Raw genomic sequence first — 21,001 nt, forward strand, 5'->3', positions numbered from 1 at the left:
AATACAACCATCTCGTACTCTCTCAATTTGACTCTTTTGTTAAAATTAAATCCTAAGTGACACCATAGGATCAATATCTGAACAATATAACCTATATAATTAATCATCCAACTATTTGTGTATTTCTGTTTTGATCATCGAACTATAGAAATTTTTATTTTTCTCACTAATGTTATCATTTGTTTTTGTTTTGGTCATCCTCTATTAAATCATTGACGAAAAAGATAACATGACATTTTTTAATTGGTTTAATTACAAGTTTAGTCTTCAATTTTTAATTCTAATTTTGAGTAATTTAACCCTCCATATTTACATTTTTATCAGTTTGGTCCTTCTCTTTCCACACCTTTTACTATTAGTTAATTTCGTTTATTCTCTCTATTTTTGTTGGATCTTTGTAATTGAGCTAGTTTGGAAAGAAGATTGTATCGATGGTGATAAATCCAAAGGCTTGTTCAAATCCTAATTCTTGATGTTTCCCTCTTCCTTGACCTGACATGTCCAAGCCGGATGGATGGTTTTAAATTATTATTTTCCACTAAACAAAATGACATTTTCTTTACATTAATATTACTTACTACACAAATAAAATAATTAATCGGATTAGACTGATATCTATTCTTTCAAAATTAAAAAGAATTAGATTGATTAAAAATTGTGGGATTAGTTAAAATGATTTCAAATGTAAATAAAAGCTAAATATTTAACAAAATATACCTTGTTATTATGTTATGATCTTATCATATGATTTTATTTTTTTATCAATTTTGTTATTCCTCAAAATAACTTAAAAGTTTTTCAAACCATTATAAATTTATGATTTGGTTTTGCTTTACGGTCTTTGTGTTTCTCATAAGAAGTTGAAATTAATATTATGAATTATATTTTTCTAATTTGTAAGCTTCTACAATAATTAGAATACTTGGGCAAAAGCTCTCAGGCAGCTACTGCGAATGTTTTTTAAGATACAAGCCTTGGATTTATCATCATCAACACAATCTTCTTTCTAAACTAGTCTAATGACACAACAAAAAAATTATAAGAGAATAACTGAAATGGACTAATAGCACAAGGTATGGAGAGAGAGGATATGACCAAACTAATTTAAATTATAAATGTGAAGGGTTAAATTTGTTAAATTATTTAGAATTAAGATTAAATTGATAGAATATGTTAGTGTTTAAGGAATAAATATGTAATTAAAGCAATTTAGAAAAGGTAAGAGTGTGACGGAAACAGAAAAAATGATAGCATTAGTGACAAAAATGAAAATTTCTATAGTTTGGTCATCAAAACAAAAACACGCTAATAGTTGGTTGACTAAATTGTATATTTTATCCAAAAAGATAACTATTCTTCAAACACAACAGCTTCTGGAATGTATTAAACCTTAACCGCCAACAAACAGTTTTGTCTTCAGACCTTTGTAAATCCGGATTCATCATTTCCATGTTCAAATAACAGAAGCGAAAAGAAAAAAAAGGAAAAACAACCCAAACTTCAAGTTTTGGATTGAAGAAGAAAATTGTATAGATGACATATACGCTATAAAGATTACCCTTCATGCAATAGTAGTCATACCTGTTCTGGTCCTTGAGCACTATACATCACATTTACTGCATGTTTGCGACCTTCAGATAATGGTAGTCATCTTTGAGTTTTCTCAACATCTTAACAAATCCAAAGGCAGCCCCTTTGACTAGCATCGCTCGAAAATCTTGTAGAGCTTCTCCAGTGAAGCCACCTGAAAGTAAAGGTCAAAAAAAGTAGAGGCACGGATTACTCATTAGTGTACTTTAACTATTTACAGAGCAGAGTTGTCCCTTGAACTATGACAATAAAATGAAAACAAGTTTCTAAACCAAAGTTCAATAACTGTGCTACTAATCCATAAATACTCAACGTCTTTCGGGTCTACCATGCATGTAATCCAAATTCAAAAGGTAATACCATGCTACAGTCGAATATTGCATTGAGAATGAAGTCTATCATTATCTCCAACACATGTTCCACTATTTAAGCCTCCAACCTTCAAGTTTGAACTCTCAAGTCTATAGGATGGGAGAATATATACCCATGGGCCTGGGCTAAAACATATAAAAAGTATTTTAAAATTAAATATATGTATTAATAGTAATTTTCTCAAGTTGGTCTTAGGCCTAAAATCTTATGTCCAATCCTGGTCTAAGTCGAGCCTAAGTGAGTGGCCCGATCCTTCATTGTGTAACCAATGGACCTCCATACTGGGATAAAAAGACATGAGAAACTTTGTTGGGTCAGACACAAATACATACAGGTCCCCAGACGGACATTGTTGACAGTTAGAAATTCAGAACCCCATGGGTGGAGAGCCATTAAGAACAAATCTGCCATTAATAAAACTTTGCTAGGAGGAAAATCTGCCTACCCTGACAAATGTTCCATTAGAGGCCATTGAATTTGGAGGTTTTAGAAATAGTCTCATGGATGGAAACAAGACATGTTGGATTGACCATTCACGCTGGGCCCATGCAGTCTCAGCCTCTGACAGTAGTTCATGTTCGAATTCATCCTCTTCTGCTGTACCATCTGCTGAAAACACCAAAGAGCAACAAGGCTGATTATAGTCGAACATTTAAATAAAGTCTGCCATGGCTGATTATTAAGCAGCATTTACAACAACATAGCATAATGCCCAATAGGCTGTTAATATGCTATGTTATATGGACTAGGATCAGAAGTCAAAACATAGACTGGGTTATGTCATTTTGTTAATGTTTTACATTAATTTTAAGGATACAAGCATCGGATGACACAAAATTAGTGTCAAAGAAATAGCAGACACTTTTTCATTCAAGGAAAGTGAAAAGTTCATGTAAAATAGTGCATATATGACGGAAAACCACAAGCTGGAAAACCTATTTCTATGCAAATGAATGGTGATTAATTTGAGCAAAAGCAGAAAATGTTTCATTACCCCTCCTTCTACCTCTTTCAGCAGACTTTGAAGCAAAAACACACAACGAAACTAGAAAACAATAAGATAAAAGAGTAATCAATAAAAGATAGTATTGATTTCTGCATTATGAATCTTCTTAAATAGTACGACCACTCCACATCCCCATTGTCAATAAGTACGAGTTTTCCAAATTAGTAGACCAAGGACAACCAACAAGTCTAATATTTAGAGATAGTCCATCTTCAATGTAGTGATTTTCTATCTTTGTTGCAACTTAAAAACAGGCCTTCGGGAGAGCAGCTACTATGTTTCTTTGATTCTTCACTTTTCTTGAAGCACCCATGTCCAACACTCATATCCGACATGAGTATGGAGATGTGCCTCCAAAGATCCTCCAAATACATTAAAAGACTTTTAAAAAAACCTAACCATGCCCATATGGGACACATACTGAGACTCACACCAAACTTCAAGTGACAAGGGTTTGTACTGCATTAGTAAAACTGTGATTTAGTAATTACTGCAACCAATATCCCCATTCTCATGCTTCCTACTAGACTAGAAGACAAGGGCCCTGTCTTCAAGAGAAACACATACACAATGAGATTCACACTTACCCACATGACAAGAATTTCCTCCATCTTGAGTATGCTTCCCATGTTTCCTTTTTCTGTAAAATTCCAATCCTTTGCCTGATGGATTTGGCAACATAGGCGGATGCATAGCATAAAAATTCCCAAGAGCAGCTGCAAGTGATTGGAAGCAATTTTTTTCTTCTTCCCACTCAACCTACAATAAATAGGAGAAATCACAATTAGAGAAACAGGTATCAAGGGATACAACAATATATTTGCAAAGTTTTGACACTAATATGCAAGTAGTATCAGCTATCACCACTAATGTAATGTAAGCAAGGTAAGTCTTAGTACAGTAGAAGGAACACATTCTAGAACAATGGAAACTACCCAAAAATATATTTCCTACTTATTTTCTTAATCCATGCATATAGTGATTCCACAAGCACTTCACACATGATATGCTACTCTACCTATATGATATATGGCAGACACAACTCCATAAACAATAGCCAAAAAGAAAAATGGAATAAAAGTAGAACAGCTTAGGTGATCACAAGGACTGCAAATAAAAAGCACTTTTAACTGAGCTTGAGGAATTGCTTTAGTTGCAGCACTTGTCCAAAGCCTAATAGAAGATAATATGAGATCACACATTTGAACCTTCCCTCTCCTAGTATAACTTTTAAAATCTGAGTAGTTGACTCAAAAAGTCCAAATAAAAGGCCCCCAACCACTGCCAAATAAAAGGAAACTACCATTCAAGATTACCTTTACCATGAAAGAAAGAAATGTAATAAAGATGCAGAAAATTTTTACTTATGGAAATAGTAGGGCTGAGCCCAAAAATAAACTAAAAACTAAATCAAAAAATAGTGTTCAGTTTGTTTCAAATGTGTTCTATTGAATTTGTTTTGCTTTTTGATTCAGCTAGCAAGGCTATTTAGTTTGGTTTTCAGTTCACAAGTTGAAAACACAATTATATGAACCAAGCTATTTTTAATAATGCTTAATTACATTTAAAAAGAAAAAAGAAATGTAAAAAGTTATCTTTTTTTATAGTTTAGCTGCAGTTTTTTGTCCGAAACCACTCGCACCTAATCATTATCACCCCCAGAAACAACAGATATAAGACAAACCCGGAAAAAGAAAGGTGAGAGGGGGAGTGAAGGGAGGCAGCGAATACACTAGAGAGGAGGAGAAGTTTAGACAGGAGTGAAGGAAGGGGAGGAGAAAAGGAGAGTAGAGCTCCCAATGTCACCAAAAACTTACAAACAGACGTTGGGGACCAATGACTGAAATTAACTGAAGATGAAAGCAACAATGAGGGACTTGATCTGTTCACATGGACGTCTAAGAAAGAAAAAACATAGAAAGGTATGTTAGGAGAAAAGACAGACACAAAGAAGAAGAGAGCAAAAGGAACAAAGATCAATTTGCATGCAAAATTTCCCATTGCTAATGTTGTCATTTGAAAGACTTTTATGTGTTAAAAGAATAATATGAACAAATGCTCACCCCGTTAGTCTTACTCTTTGAATTATGGGCCATGCCACTCCATTTGCAGAACCTTGAACATAGAGTGAGATTTCACCTAAGGGAAGCTAACTTAAACTTTTTTAAGCCCATAACACACTATTTCTAACAGCTACCTAAAACCATAGCACTAAAATCAATAATTACCATAATCAAACAATGCTACCTACATCATTGCCCAAACATAGCACAAATTCAGGAACACGATCCATGTCTGGAGTGTACTGGTCAAGTAGAATTGGCAGTCTAGATAAATTCCCATTTGAATCAATAAAAATGCAGAAATACTCCTCCAACATTTCAGACTTTTGATTAAGCAGCTGTGTATTCATCTGCAGAAGAACAAAAATCTGCATAAGTGGAAGATAGTTGGTAGAAAGGCACACATGTAGCAGCAGTAAAAGAAACTTATTATGTACTCAGAAGTAAATTCTAAACTTTTATGAAAGCAACTAATACATATATGAAGAATGAGAACCAGTTGCACCAGTTTATTAAAAGAGTGAAGGCAAAGAAAAGCAACAACAAAGGAAAGAGATTATGTCCTACAGCATTTTTCTCCCTTTTTCCTTTTTCTTTTCTTTTTGCTAGGACCTTTCTCTTCTCTGCAAAAGGTGGAGAAAGAAGAGGCGTTTTGCAAGAATTTTCAAAATAGTAATGTGAAATTTGTTTGCTTCTTAACTCTATAAATCAGACAAGTTCTAGTGGTTCATCAGCAGAGAACTGTATAAGATGGGCCTCAGATTGAACTGGTTTCCCCTTGGGATGGTCCACCTGACTGAAATGTGCATGACACTAACAAACCAAACCGGGCTTGACATGGTATGGTTTATAAAATGATAAAACAAACAAGTGACATAAGGGGAACTGTACCTGCTCAGCAATTTATATGATGTACAGCCCTTTAAACTAGAGATGGCAAAATGATCAAAACCCAAAACCCACTCAAAATAGATCAAACCTAAGTGTTCAAACTATATTTGACAAAAAAAGGTCAAGGATTTGAACCCTAAATGACCCAAATCCAGAAAAAACCAAACCTGAAATGAACAAAACACAAAATCGGACTACAAAAGCATGTTAAAACAGATACATCTTTCATAAAATCTAAACATGACCTAACTTGCCAAAACCCAAGTTTGGTCCACTGCCATAGAGGCTTGAACCCCCCCCCCCCCCCTTCTCCACCCAAAAAAAAAAAAAAAGGAAAGCTCAAACCAGAAACATCATGCATTAACCCAAAGGAACCCAATCCTAACCCAGACCAAACAACTCAATTGCTACCTCTACTTAGACAAAAGATATACAATCATGTTCAGGAAAAGCATTCAATATTGAAACACACAATAAGACCCTAATACGTGTATATCTATTATTAGCTAATATTTATGGCAATCTCAATCATGATAGAAATTATACAGACATAAATTTCAATAAATTATGCCCATAGAAAGAACATTACTTCTGCAATCTTCTTTTTGAGGTCATCATTTTCATTGCTTTCTAGGTCCGAGTCCTCCTCCTTCAGGGCCAACATGATTAACTCTTGCAAAGGAGCTGGTTCACTTAGTTGTATAGCATTAAAATGAGCAAACCGACGAAGAACTTGCTGATACATAAGTTCTTTGCTGCAAATGCAGAACAAAGGAAATTTTAAATAATAAATATCTACTACTTTTAGGGAGAACATTCTAAACGGAAGCAAGGCATGAGTCAACCTCAAGTATACAAGATTTCAATGTCTATTTTATCCCAAACTTGTACTTGGTTCTTTATGAATGCACTGGTTCCACTATCAGTCCAATTCTGACGAGAACTTTTAATAGAAAAGTCAACCTTGTAAAGACATTGATCTTTGCTATCACAATGAATAAAAATGTTCACACAGTCAGCCAAAACAAAACCAAAAAAAGTAACTACTTTTTTGCAAGGATTATGGTTTTTTTTTTGTTTTTTTTTTGGGCCAGATGCAAGGCATTATGTTTATTTATGGTTATTTCTTCCCTTTTTTTAAGGGAAAAAAGGGTGCATCAAACGTAGAGAAAGCATTTTGATGAAAAAGAAAACACACCCTAGGATCCTTGTACATACATGATAAATTCCATTAGTTCTTATTTTATAAGAGTACAGGACTTCATGGCACAGGCTAACAGACTGATAAAAGAACTTCATACCTGCAGCTTTTATATGAGCATGTATGAATGGCGTGCACAAGTTAAAGTGATAGCATATGTCGAAAGGTTACATCTAGATCTCCTCTTTGTTTAGTTTATTGATATTTTAAACCACTTAACACTATTCCCTTTTGCAACTTGAGACAAACAAAATGATATTGGGTTGATCAACCTATTTAATTAATTGTGGTAGAACCTGCAGAAGATAGAGGTGAATTTTGGAGTGGGTTTCAACGGATGCCTTCCTCACCCCTGCCCTAAAATCATATAAGTCACCCTGCCCTAAAAATTTTATTATTATAATATGTCAAGTTTCATTATGCCTTTCATGCAAATTGTAAGTTGCCTGGTTGTAATTGTGTACTATTCTTTCCACTTTATTTCTCTCTTTTTTCTCCAAAATGGTTCTTCAAAAATACAGTTTTCAATTCTATGATTTGTTCTGTCAGTTAGAGCAATTTTGTTCGACTCTAAGCAGTTGGTGTTACTACCCTTCTTATTTCCATGAGGTTATTATACAAATCATTTGAAAGATTTACATTTCTCATTTTGTTTGAGATTTTAGGTCACAATTATCTAAATTGGCACCATCAGTTGCTTAGTTTGTTTCCAAACTGTGTTTCTTTTAACTTTTAGACATGTTGTGTTAGCAAGCATATTGTTGCACTTAGATTTGTAATTGTTTTTTTCCCAAACTATTGCATAATCTAATATTTTAACTGTAATCTTTGTAATGATTTCAAGCTCTGAAAGGAAAAAGTTTACTCTTGTTTCCAACCAAATACTCCATAAAATCCAAGTAAATTCACATTTTGTAATCTTTGTTTCAAACTATTGCAAACTCTGAAGAAAAAAGTTAGTCCCCTACCATAATCCACATAATCCAAATAAATTCATCCTTTTACAATGCTGTTCCAAAGATGCAGTTTCAATAATCATTAGCACTCTTCTCAACCCATTTACATATTACAGAAAATGTACAATCCAACTGTATATTAATCTTTTCCTTTTAATTTTAAGTGCTGTTCTGTTCATGCAGCGGCTAGTTTCTGATTTTCATTTAAGTTGTGCTCTGCATCTGGATTATTGCAATTTGCAAGATCATTTTTTAAATTGTTTCTGTCTTAAGTCTCAAGTTTTTTCCTTCATTATTGCAATTTAGTATGTCTAATGAGCTAAATGAATAAGATGATGAAGTTCTACTGACTGTGTAAAAAGGTTACAGTTCAGTGATATGACTATTGCTTTTATTTTTACCGTCTTGGCGGTGGGTTCATTCATGAGTCTTATTTTAAATCCAATTTGGTTGCTTTAATGTCTGGTAATCCGATGAGCTGGTATTTACCCCATCTTTATTCAAAATACTAAATGGGGGAAAAAAGCATAAGGTTTACCCTATTGTTGCACATGGGAACATACAGGCGTGAGCAATCATAAAAGCATGTAAGATTTCATGGATGTGGAAATATTACCTTAAGTTCACCACATTAGCAAGATAGAGATGAGTATTATGCTGAAGCAATGCAAAAACATCATCAGCCATTCCAATATAAGTGCTTTGTCTCACAATGTCCAGCAGACCTACATAGCATATTTTGGTAAGAAGTACTGTACAAGTCCACCCAATTAAGTTCTCTAGTATAATAATTATTATGAAATTACCAGAGTGACATTTTCTATCAATATCATTAATAAGCTCCTGAATGCTAGTAAGATCTGCTGTTTCCTTCAGGTTTCTTCTTTGTCTAACAGATGACCTGTGTGGATATTAGAAATCGATAAATCTGTCAGAAGTAATTTATTTTATGTAGAGAAATGAGCATTGAGAACTCGTAAAGCCTTAGCATTCTTATACATTTGTTTTACAGAAAACCTTTACAAAGATTAGTGAATGAAATAAATTTAAAAAAAAAAATCAGAAAAACTTTTTTTTACAGTGGCCGGAAAACATATTACTAAAACACAATAGGAAATGGACTGTAACACAGAGGCTAGGTATAAGGTAAGAACATGCCCTGTCATCTCTTTCTGATAAGTCTAAACAGTACAGCAATCAGAAAAAAAAAAAAAAAGGCAGTTTACACTTTTATATGCATGAACTAGAGATCCTACCTCACAGTTGTCAAGCTAGAATCTCTTCCAAGGTATTTCTGGGGATTCTTATATAAGTAGGCATGCATCCGTCCAGCTGGATCTGATGAATCTGTTCTCACTATTTTGTTGACTGGAACTCTCTGTGATTTTGATCCTGAGAGTTAAAAAATACACACTAGACGATGCATAAATATTATTGAACAAACATGTTCAGTGTGGGAAATCTAACTGCTTGATTTAGAAGGTTTTCCATAATGTTACCAGATGGTGAGGGACTAAGGTGTAAATCATTGTTTGTAACTGAGGGAACAGATGGAGTGGCTTCAACCGTCTGTCATAAGCAATAGATGGCAAGAGAAAAGTGTATAAGTGAGACGGCAATATCCATTTAGAATTACATGAACCCAAAAAATAGCTGGAGTACAAAATACAAATCCAACAGTTTTCTTGTACTCTAAGACAGGAAATAGCTAGAAATATGCCAGTAAGTAGTTCTTTAAGCATTTTTGTAATCTAGACGGTAAATTGCCCAGACCGGAGGCCACAAATGCTTCTACAACTATTCGAAAACTTTCCTATCAGATTCCAAGATTATCTTGTGTCCCACTCCTAGTTTACAGAGGAAAGAGTATGGATAATTTAGCTTAGTCTTTCAAAAGAAAGATAACCTACAAAAGTTTTCAATTGCGCAAGCATCTGCATTATAGTTATGTACCTGTTTCTATCCTCACACACTGCCATGTAGAGTAACCAAATAATAATGCAAAAAGACAAGCGCATCACCTATGCTCATAAAATTCTTGCTTTACAACTCATGCCAGTAAATTCAATACCTAAATCTATTTTCTATCAACTGTTACCGCTAGTGTTATATTCATCTTTTTGATAAATCATTGATTTCATCTAATTTATACTGAAAATTTGTTGTAGTACCGAGCAGGCATGACTCCCTAGACCTTTTCATTTTTCTTTCTGTTTCATTTTCCCTTTCCCAAATATGCAGTCATTAGAAACTATATTTTCTTCATGTAAGATGTCACACGTTATGGTTCACACCAACCCACACAGAATTATCTGCTTTGGCACATTGGACCTCAGTTTTGTCTGCAAAAGACATCCCTCGCAAAAGACCAACTTCAGCACACAGTCGATGTGGGATCCATGGCTCTTTTCTAAGACTATAACATCCTAACCCCCTCCAAAAAGAGGCCTACTCACCTTACTGGAACATTGCTAGTAGACCTGTTTATGGGCCAAGCTATCCGCCCAGGCCAAAAGGCCCGCCCAAAATTTGAGAGAGTTTGGGCAAAAATATTAGTCCCGAAAAATGGGTCTGGGCAAAAAAATTAAGCCCGTTTAAAATATGAGTCGGGATCGAGCTTGAACATTCAAGGCCCAAGCCCAGCCCAATCCATTTTTAAGTTTATAATACTTTATATTATGTTACTTTTATATATTATGTAATTTAGAACACATTAAAAAATTAAACCTATACTAAATATATAATACTACTCTAATGTAAACATTAAAATAATCTTAAGATAGACTATATAAAAATTTTCAATAAATAAAAAATGTATAAAATTATTAAATATTAAAATAAAATAATATAACTATTTTTCTTTAAAAAATTTTAAAAAATAATATGGGCAAGCCTAAAATGGGCTTAGGTTAGTCTTTTGCAAATATGAGTGGGTATGAACAAAATCATAGGCCTATATTCTAGGCCGAGCTGAGCTTAAGCAAGCATAAAGTATGTTAATATCATGCTTAGGCTTGGCCCGAACCCGACCCATGAGCACCTCTACTTGCTAGTACCATGAGAGCTAGCTTTAATACAAAATGTCACAAGTTGTACCAACTTGCAAGGTATTATTTGCTTCGTCCATCGGGCCTCATGGTTTTGTCCACAAAAGGAGTCTCATAGGCTGGAAAATGGTTTGGGCACACTTCTATCCCAAAACCAACATTAGTACACAGTCAATGTGGAATTTAGAGCTCCTCTCTAGGACCATGACATCATGCACACCATAGTGTTTAATGATAAAGATTTTCAACAATAGTAATACCACTAAATTAAGGATAAAAAAATGGATGCAATAAGAGAGAATTGAACATCAATTGATAGAAAATATTTACCAAAGTTAAGTTGGTTATTATATTCCCATAAAGGAAATCAACACTTTACCAATGAGTAGACAAGAACAATCACCTCCACAAATATATATATATATATATATATATAGAGAGAGAGAGAGAGATGACAATTTTAATAGCCATGGACTTTGATATTAAATGGGAGGTTATATGAAAAGAAATTAACCATCCCCTCGCCCCCAAATGGGAGAGAAATGATTTGCTAATGTTAGCTCAAAAGTTTAACAAAACAATCTTTACACTTCTCAAAGAAAAGAAAAAGGATAAAAAAAAAAAGGTGGAAAATAAGAATACAGATAAAAACTTCTAGATGTAGAACTAAAATGTCACAAAAAGCATCAGAAATATCCACCTCATCATGCTTCAAAATCGGTACAAAATGTCTAGATGATACAATAACATATTATCACTTCATAAAGACATGTAAAGTGAACAAGCTATCAACTTGAACATAGTAACTGGTTACAACATCCTCAAAATTTTCATGATGGGATAAGAAAAAGAGAGAACGAAATTCTTTATTTGTCATTACGCTTTTAAAGGCAGGTATACAATCTAAGATCTCCATGATGTGGAAAGCATTAGATACGACACCACATTACAGAAGAACAACATTTACCTGTTCTTGAAATGTCCTTGACTCATTCGAGTTTCTCAACACCGATTCAACCACAGACTGTATCTTCTCAACAATAACTTCCTGATTTAAAAGGCTTACCTACACAAAAATGTGTGTGAAAAGAAGGGAAGTGAGGTATAAAAAACCGAAAAGAGAAAGGAGTGAGAAGCACAAGAAGTAACCTTCCATAAGAGTAACTCACGCAAAGTAAAGACTAAAATGAGCAACCACCACTACTCATGTTCTTCAGGTCTCGTTTCTCACAACTTTTTAGCAGATAGAGCTTTTCCACTAGTTTTTGGATGTAATAATGTTGTGCTTTAGGGGGGTCATACTTGGAGCACCTACTTTTATAACCACCATTTCTGTCTTATTTTAAAAATTTTAAGTTATAATGTTCCTTATGCTAAAGTAAACAGATTCATGCATTTGATTGAGTTCTTTTCAAATGCATAACACAACTATTTCCTTATATTTGCAAACTCATATATCAAGAGGGAAAAAGAGCAGCAGCTATTGTTGCTTTGGTAAGTACTACAGATTTTGATCCCTTCATTTTTCTCTACAGTTTGGTTAATTGTTTGGACACTGGTCCCAAATGCATAATGGATTGTCCATCTGCTTTTTGGTTACATCATTAAGAGATTTATTAGTGGATGACTTCTTCCACTACTGCCACATTATTCGTAAAGCTTCACCTCTAAGTTCAGAGTTAAAAGGACAGTTATTGCACGAAGACAGAGAAAGAAATCTTCCATATGTGTACCTCTCTCTTTGTAGGGTGCACGTTCACATCAACATGCTCAGGTGGCAATGTAATTGACATATAAATGAAAGGTTTTGAAGCTTTTGGTAAGGTTGCAACATAAACAATTTCAAGAGCTCTCTTTAAAGCAGTGCATTCAACCAATCTATCTGAGGTAATTGACAAAAAAAGAAAAAGAAAAGAATTTGAGATAAAAGATCAAATGAGAAATAAAAGATCAAATGAGAACCCATATACCACTTAAGCACACCATTAACAATAAGCTAAAGTAAAAAGGCCATAAGATTAGCACAATGGAGGATATTGATAGATTTAAATATATGTAATTTTCTAGGTCAACTAAATATAGGTAATGAGCTTTCTAGAATTGTTAGCCAACAGCTAGAAAAATAGTAGCAGCAGCAAAGGCAGGACTAGGATGAATTCCCAAACCATATGCTGTAAGGAACAACCAAAAAGGAAACCTAAGTATTTCTGAAATAAACAAGGAAAGGTTTGAGGACAAAAAGTGAGATAAAAGGGAAAATAAAGAGGTGATTATAAGGTACTGAAAGAGATGAATATCAATGATCGACATATTGACCTAATGTTCCAAGTATGAATGATCCGAAATTGAGGCAGAAGGAAATTTTTAATAAAAATGGATGGATTATTGTCATTCCTAAATGAAAGAGCAGCTAATTCGAGAGATTACATTGATTATATGGCCCTCCTTCAATTCGAATGTTCCAGGAGAGGAGGAGACATTAAGAGTGCAAATGCCACTCTTCCCCTCCCTTCACCTCTTCTAGAAACCTCTACTCCTTCCCTAAAGGATAGTTAGGTACTCATTTCGGGTATCAAAAGGATTTCTGGTATCAAAAAAAGAAAATGTTTAGATCTAATATTTACACAAGTTATGTGCAGTGTATGTCATCAGAGGCAGCTTTACTCAACCAGCAAGAGTTAAATACAGCAGGAAAAAACTGAGCGTTTGAAGTTCGTACTCATCACAGGCAATTTTGTCCAGCAGGAAGATTAAGTTGATAGGGGACTTTTAAATCAGCCTACAACTTGTTTATTTTTATTTCTTTTATTTTCTTTAGAGTATTTTATGAGTGAATTTCGATTTTCATGTAAAAGAATTGTTCCATCTTCAAATAGTATTGATATTCAAAAATAGAAGAGTAAAAAGATACCATTAATAAATAGCACCATTGTGGTTTTCTTTGCAACATAGTTTGAGTTGGAGATAAAGCCATCCATCTCAAAGACCGAGCTAGAAGGATCATTATCTGAAGCTTCAATTTTTATCAGATTCTGAGCAACCGAAAGCCCATAAACAGATCTGATAGCATTAAGCCTTGATGGTGTTGCAACCGAGTGAACATCTGCTCTAGCAGCTCCATGCTGATAACATACAATTTAAGGCTTTACAAACTCATACTATACAAGCATCAGTCATGTAAATGAGACAGTTAATTATAAAGATATGATATACTGGCGGAGAGGCTTACCTTTCTACAAGAAAAGCTCACATCTATATGATGAATGGCAAAGCGGCTTAGCAAGTCTACAATTTTAGTATAATCATCAGCAGAATTTTGCAGTGTCTTCCTCCTAGCAACCATGTTATAGAACAAATTCTCAATCTGAAATACACAACCAAGATAAAAGATGTCAAATAGGCAAAAGAGCTAACAGGAAAAAAGTAGCTCATGACCCACTCACAAGCTACACAGGACAAACCAGTCTTTTATCAAAACACAGAAACCTAAGCATGTCTAATAAATGAGTGTAGTTTGATGGAAAGGTGCTTCAAACATTTATGTCCACAAACAAAAGTCAGAAGTAGCTTGTCAATTGAGCATGCAAATTGTTGGTGCAGAAAGCTTATTATAAAGTTATGTCTCAGGAACAAATCTCACTATGTTATATAGAAGGTCTTTTCACCTTTTATGCTGGAGTAGTTTTGATTACCTTTACCTTTTTTGTGGATGATGTTTATGCATAAGTTGTTTGAAATAGGTTAGAAACTATAGATCAGAAGTTTTCAGTGTATATTATGTGAAAAGCAGTTTCAGTGAATAAATCAACTTTATGAAATGCTTAGGCTAGAGCACCATTCCAATTGTTCAAGACTCAAATAAGGCTAAGTTCCTTAATCCATTTAAGTTCAAGCTGAAAAACCATGCAGCAAACACTCCGAACAAGAACATAAATAAAATCACTACCAGTTGAGACTACTTAAGTTTCCCATTGTCATGTATTCCTCTACCAGCATTTCGCAAGAACCATACACTTGAATTTTTTATTTTTTTTAAGTTTCTATGCAAAACAGAAAATAATCTAGTTAAAAAATAACGATTCATAGTTTTCTCAGTTTCATAAAGAAACTAAATTAATAAGAGAAAGAAAAAATGTAGTCGATACCACTATTTGGGTTCCTTTCACAGCAGCACATGCCTTAGGTTCATTCTCCATCACACCATCTCTATAAGACACCCTGCAAAACCATAAAATCAACAACAAAGCAGGGGTTTTATACAATGAAGAAGAAGAATTTGAAGGTTTGGTGGAAGAGGTGAGGCCCAAGAACCTGTATCCATGCAATTGGCCCCGGGTAATGGTAGTGACGGTAACGTGACCCACATATGTCATGCTAGCCAACGCCTCTCCTCTAAAACCCATCGACTTTATTGACTGCAAATCCTCGTATTTCGACAACTTCGACGTCGTATGCCTCTCGCACAATATAGGCAAGTCCTCATACTACGAACGGGACATATTTAGATTAAAATAACAACAAATGTTTATTTCCATTTCAAAAAGAAATGTAAAATAGAAAAAGGGAAGTTGATTACTCGAATGCCATGGCCGTCGTCGGAGACTTGAATGAGTTTAAGACCACCGTCCTTGACAAGGACGCTTATGGAAGTGGAGGAAGCGTCTAAACTATTCTCGACTAGCTCTTTGACGGCGGAGACAGGGCGTTGGATTACCTCTCCGGCAGCGATTCGGTTGACCACAGACTCGTCCAGGCGGTGGATCCTGGGTGGCTCTTTAACTTCTTCGGCGGGTTCTATTTCCATGGCGGGTTCTAACTTCTAAACACTACAAAACAGGAGTGGAGGCAATACTATATATATTGTACTTCTTCAACCGCGTCTGTAGTAGCTTTGAACTCACTCACTGCTATTATGCAAGGGTCGCCGGTCCACACCTTTTGGACCCGGTCTGCAAATGGTTTTTTTTCTTTCGGCTTAATTTTGTTTATTTTCTTAAAATTGTAAATTACACTAACAATCACTTAATTTTGGATTAGCTGACAAAAAAATCACCTAGCTTTTATTTTAGTTGCTCTACTTTGAAAAAGTGACAAAATAGTCATTTTTGTCGTTTTTTGTCACAAACGTCACGGCAAAGTGACGTGGCAGATGACGGTGTCCTTGGTGTCAACAAACCCTTCAGCTGGCTGGTTACTCTCAATTTAACAGCCCTACAAGCACCAATTTAGGGTTAGAGAAGAAAGAGAAGAGGAAAAATGGAGATGCCTGAAGTGATTTCGGTGTGCTATTGTGGAAACACAGTCAAATTAAGCACGTCTTGGTCCAATAACAACCCAAGTAAGAGGTTTTTTTGGTGTAAGAAATTTGGAAGTAGATTTCGAAAACCATGTCGATTTTTCACCTGGTTTGATCCACCATTGACGCCCCGATCACGAATTGTGTTGTTGGGTCTTCTGAAAAAAGTGAGGACATTAGAGAATGCAAGGAGGAGGGAGAGAAAAACATGGTTTTTTGTGTTTGTATTTGTAACTGTATTGTTGTTTTTTAAACCCTAAATTAGCTTATGTTGTTGTTATTAGCACTAAAAACCAACTTATGTTTTGTAATATTGTTGATGGTATATTATTGCTTATGTTGTTATACATGGTTGTTGGTATACATGGCTAACTAGCTTATGTTGTTACTTACAAACATGAAAGACTTGAAATAGGATAATATGTGGTTGTTGCTTACAAATTGTTTTGTAATATTGTTGTTGCTTACAACAGTTAGAAAGTTGTTTTGTAATATTTGATTTCATTTTAAAGTTGTCAAACTTGAAAGAATGTTTAATCGTCATTTCATTTGTATTTCTCAATGCTCATATATCAAAAAAGATAACACAGATGAAAAAAAAAAGAGAAACATTTGTATTTCTCAATTCTCACACATTTGTTTTCTCAATACACATATGTTAGAAGAGATAACACAAATTGCGTGGATAAATGCTCATATATTAAGGTCAAAACGTCAAACTGTTTACAAAAGGAAGAAGGGGCAAATTATTACGAAATTTTCCTACAATTCAACACAATTGAACAGATGTGAATTGTAGGCAAATTTACAAAAAAAAAATCAGTAACTACATGCCTAAGTTTATCAATAGTAGCAATCATAGGTAAATTTAGAAAAAATAATCTGCCTAAGTTAATAAATCAGTAGTAGACAAATTTACACAATTTCAAAAAATTAACAAATAAGGTTTGTTCAATGTCATCATTGGTCTGTCATAGATGACTCTTGAGTAGGAGGCATCCATCTAACAGTGGTTGGTTTCCTCTTGAATGAGAGCTTTTCTCTTGGAGCAATATCTTTTTGGTAAGTTGGGGCAGTTTGTAATTGAGTTAGGGCAACCTGTTGAGTTGGGATACTCTCTTGCTGATTTAGGGTAACCTGTTACTGAGTTAGGGCAACCACTTGGTTATGAACACCAACTTTATGCCTCTTGACTTACAGGAACAAGTGAAATCTATCAAACAAATTCATAAACAGAAGTAATTTAACTTAAGGCAAATGACTTACTGTAATGTTTTAGCCAACTTCCCCTTTGCAACTCCTCTTATTGTGGCCTATTCTTTTGCATTTACTGCACCTCATGTCCACCACTCTCTTGCTTAACCTTTCTGTTGTTTGTGGTTCATCAGGTTCTTTCCTTCTCACCTTAGTAGGTCTGCCAGGTGGCCTTCTTAGTGTAGGAGGCAATATTAGTAGCATGTTTGACAAAGAGACCTATTGTTTAGGACCCCTTACTAGCCTTATAAAGTTGGAGTAATTTTGAAGCTGGGTTTACTTGATGTACTAGGCTTGTACAGAAGTATCTGGGAACTCATCTTTTAGATGAATGACAGCCAGTGCATGCATGCAAGAGATGTCAGTGAGATCTCAATTCCTACAGGAGCAGGAACTCTCAACTAGGTCCACCACATGCTGGATACCTAGACCACATTCAACTTGATACTTGTTCCCACCAGCATGAGATAGAACACACCTAAAAAATAGTCACCATGCTTTATTAAAAAACAACCACTAAAACAACATTGTGAACAACCCCACCAACAATCATCCACACACACATATACAGACACACTTAAAAAACAGTCACTACATGCATATTATTAAAAAATACTTATTGCATGCATATTAAAAAAATAGTCAGACACACACACACCCCTAAAAAATAGTCACTACATGCATATTATAAAAAAAGAAAACTCACTGCATGCATATTAAAAAATAGTCAACAGCATGACCATCCCCACCAACAATCACTGCATGCATATTAAAAAAACAGTCATACACACACACCTAAAAAAAGTCACTGCATGCATATTAAATAGTCATACACACCAACAATCATAAATAGAAAAATTAAAAAATAATGCATGCATATTAAAAGAAAAACTCACTAAAACAGCAAGTGACCAGCAGTATAAAGTCAGAATAAAGGCATCAGAAAGATTAAAAATGGTAACTTTACCTCAATGAATCATTGATATTGACATCTAGCTTCTTCTTTTTTTATCTTTGGACACAATATTCCTTTCTATTTTTCAGTTTCTTCTTTCTTATTGATAATAAGCAACATAGTCTTGGTCCTTACTGTTTCTATCATGGTCAGAATAGGTTTTCCTCTTGCTTCCAGTATCATCTACCAATAAATAATATAAAGGATTTGTGAACTGCTAATTATTAGTAAGAAACATAAAACATAGGGGTTTACCTTGTTAAAGGATTCAAAAATATTATTCACCAACATGTCAAAATGACTCTTAATTGTGAAGTGAGACATTGACTAGTGAGTAACGTTCTTTTCCTTCAACCAATCATAAGCATGCTGATTGGTTTTCTTCAATTCATCCATAGAATCCTGAGAAATCCCTTGTAGTGCTTGCTTTGGCAGCTTTCCAAAGCAAATCTTTCAATTTCTTTGTTCAAAAACCAGCTTTCTTGAAATTGGCATGTAGGTGTCTAACACAATGTCTTGTTTTTGCGTTAGGAAACAACATACATATTGCTTCTAAAAGTCCCTACAATTATAACAAATACAATTTGATTCTTTGAAAAACCTTAAACCCTAAATAAAAACAACATAAAAAAAATAAATAAATAGAGTTTTACCTTTTATTTGTCAGACATGAAAGATATCTGATATGAGCTCACAATTTCTAAGTCTATTGCAAGCAACTCTAAGAACCAAAGCCATGATGCTTGGTTTTCACTTCCGACAACAGCATATGCAATAGGATAGATGACATTATTTGCATCTATCCCAACAATTGCAAGTAAGTAGCCACCATAATAGCCCTTCAAGAAACATCTATCTAAACCTACTATCCTCCTACAACCAGCCCTATAGCCATCTTTGCATGCCTGCAGACAGACATACATCCTTTGAAACAACTTTTTATCTAGATAACAGATTGTTATTATTCCCTCATTTTGGGTCCTAACCTCCAACAAATACTCATAAATCTTCTCATATTGAGCCTTATGAGCTCCTTCAATTAATTCCAATCCCTAAGTTTAGCCCTCCTACATTTGGTTAGTGACACTATGCAACATAAATCTCTTTTGACATCTTGTTGTAATGATTTTAGAGAATATTCAAGATCAACAATGAATTTTCTTTATAATGTTCACCTATCCAAGTTGTTTACATTCTTATTTTTATAGACTTTAGAACAAGTATGGTTAAGGTTTGAACTCCTAATTTGCCAAGTCTGGTCAATAAGGTCATTAGGGTTTAGTCTAGAGGCCCATATGAGCCAAGCACATTTTTCACTGCCTTTAACCTTTTTAGATATTTTTGGGAAACTTAATAAAATAACTATTCAACCTACCATACTACTTGGCAGCTTCTTTTAGATTGTCTTTAGACTTAAATATCATTCCAACCTTAAGTGTAACATTCCGAAATAGGGCCTAAACGGAACAGTGGTTGCGAAACCACAAATTCAGGGTAAAAAAATATATATATATATATTTTATTATTATTTTGAGGTTCATGGTATGATTACATGATTGTGTGAAAATTTCGTGATAAAATTCTATGCATAAAGTGCTTAAATTGAGGTTAGGGACTAAATCGAATAATTTGTAAAACTTGCATTCTAGAAGTTTTTAGTATGAAATTATTTTGGAATATTAATTAGGAGATCTTAAATGGTAATTTGACCAATTTTAAGTTCATGGACAAAATTAGGACATGGAAGGAATTTTTGAAAGTTTAGTAAGGAGGGGCATTTTGGTCATTTGGTTATTAACATTAATAAAAAGGTAAAAAAGATGATAAAATTGTATCATCTTCTTCAAGTTACCAGCAGAACCTTACCTCTCTCCATAGCTGGGGTTTCTTCAACTTTCAAGCTTCATAGTAAGTGATTCCAAGCCCCATTTTTAATGATCTTTACGTTTTTGAAGTCCCGGTAGCTCGATAAAGCTTATGCTAGCAATAATTTAAGTTAGGAATCAAATTTGGAAAAATACCCATAGGTGAAATTTGTGTATTTCGATGTTTTATGATGGAATATGAGGTTTTAAATTATGTTAGACAACTTGTGCTACTTGGTTTTAAGTGAAAACGAGTAAAAAGGCTTAATCGGTAAAAATACCTAATAGTCATAAGTACATGTTAGTGTGTGAATTTGATGTTGCCATAGAAGGGAAAAATGATCAGCATGTCATAAAACATAAGAAAATAGGATGAAGTTTAATTTACGAGCCTTGGGGCAAAAGTGCAAATATGTGAAAGTTTAGGGGCAAAAATGTAATTTTGCCAAAGTTTGAGTAAAGGGTTGTTTTGATAAATGTTGATATTAAATAAGCTAAATTTGCT

The 21,001-nt window shown here is 34.3% G+C and overlaps 1 protein-coding gene across 3 annotated transcripts; it reads right to left on the reverse strand.

Annotated features, from left to right (window-relative positions):
* Positions 1 to 1,312: 1,312 nt before the first annotated feature.
* Positions 1,313 to 16,029, reverse strand: LOC108464274 (DNA mismatch repair protein MLH1). Of its 3 annotated transcripts, none has more exons than XM_017764471.2 (16): positions 15,703 to 16,029; positions 15,438 to 15,610; positions 15,272 to 15,344; positions 14,356 to 14,490; positions 14,038 to 14,248; positions 12,860 to 13,008; positions 12,094 to 12,192; positions 9,579 to 9,648; positions 9,336 to 9,471; positions 8,886 to 8,980; positions 8,696 to 8,804; positions 6,512 to 6,677; positions 5,220 to 5,381; positions 3,556 to 3,727; positions 2,408 to 2,568; positions 1,313 to 1,744 (listed from the first exon to the last, which is right to left on the reverse strand). In XM_017764471.2, the coding sequence occupies exons 1-16, from the start codon at positions 15,928 to 15,930 to the stop codon at positions 1,700 to 1,702; spliced, it is 2,184 nt and encodes a 727-aa protein (XP_017619960.1). In that variant the 5' UTR covers positions 15,931 to 16,029; the 3' UTR covers positions 1,313 to 1,699. The 3 variants fall into 3 exon arrangements, 2 of the variants coding, with proteins under 2 accessions (XP_017619960.1, XP_017619959.1); XM_017764470.2 differs by having other exon boundaries at positions 2,408 to 2,571; XR_008277332.1 differs by lacking the exons at positions 1,313 to 1,744; positions 2,408 to 2,568 and adding an exon at positions 4,786 to 4,866 and having other exon boundaries at positions 3,587 to 3,727.
* Between the last annotated feature and the right edge of the window lie 4,972 nt (positions 16,030 to 21,001).

Source organism: Gossypium arboreum, chromosome 13, assembly GCF_025698485.1.
Source record: "Gossypium arboreum isolate Shixiya-1 chromosome 13, ASM2569848v2, whole genome shotgun sequence".
NCBI classification, from domain to species: Eukaryota; Viridiplantae; Streptophyta; class Magnoliopsida; order Malvales; family Malvaceae; genus Gossypium; species Gossypium arboreum.

Excerpts from the sequence above, each read along its gene's own strand:
- LOC108464274 (XM_017764470.2), bottom strand. The coding sequence starts at position 15,930 with ATGGAAATAGAACCCGCCGAAGAAGTTAAAGAGCCACCCAGGATCCAC. Across the intron at positions 12,193-12,859 it reads TGCACCCTACAAAGAGAGAG|GTAAGCCTTTTAAATCAGGA; the intron begins GTACACATATGG and ends ATTTTTGTGTAG. Across the intron at positions 3,728-5,219 it reads TGCTATGTTTGGGCAATGAT|GTTGAGTGGGAAGAAGAAAA; the intron begins GTAGGTAGCATT and ends TATTTATTGTAG.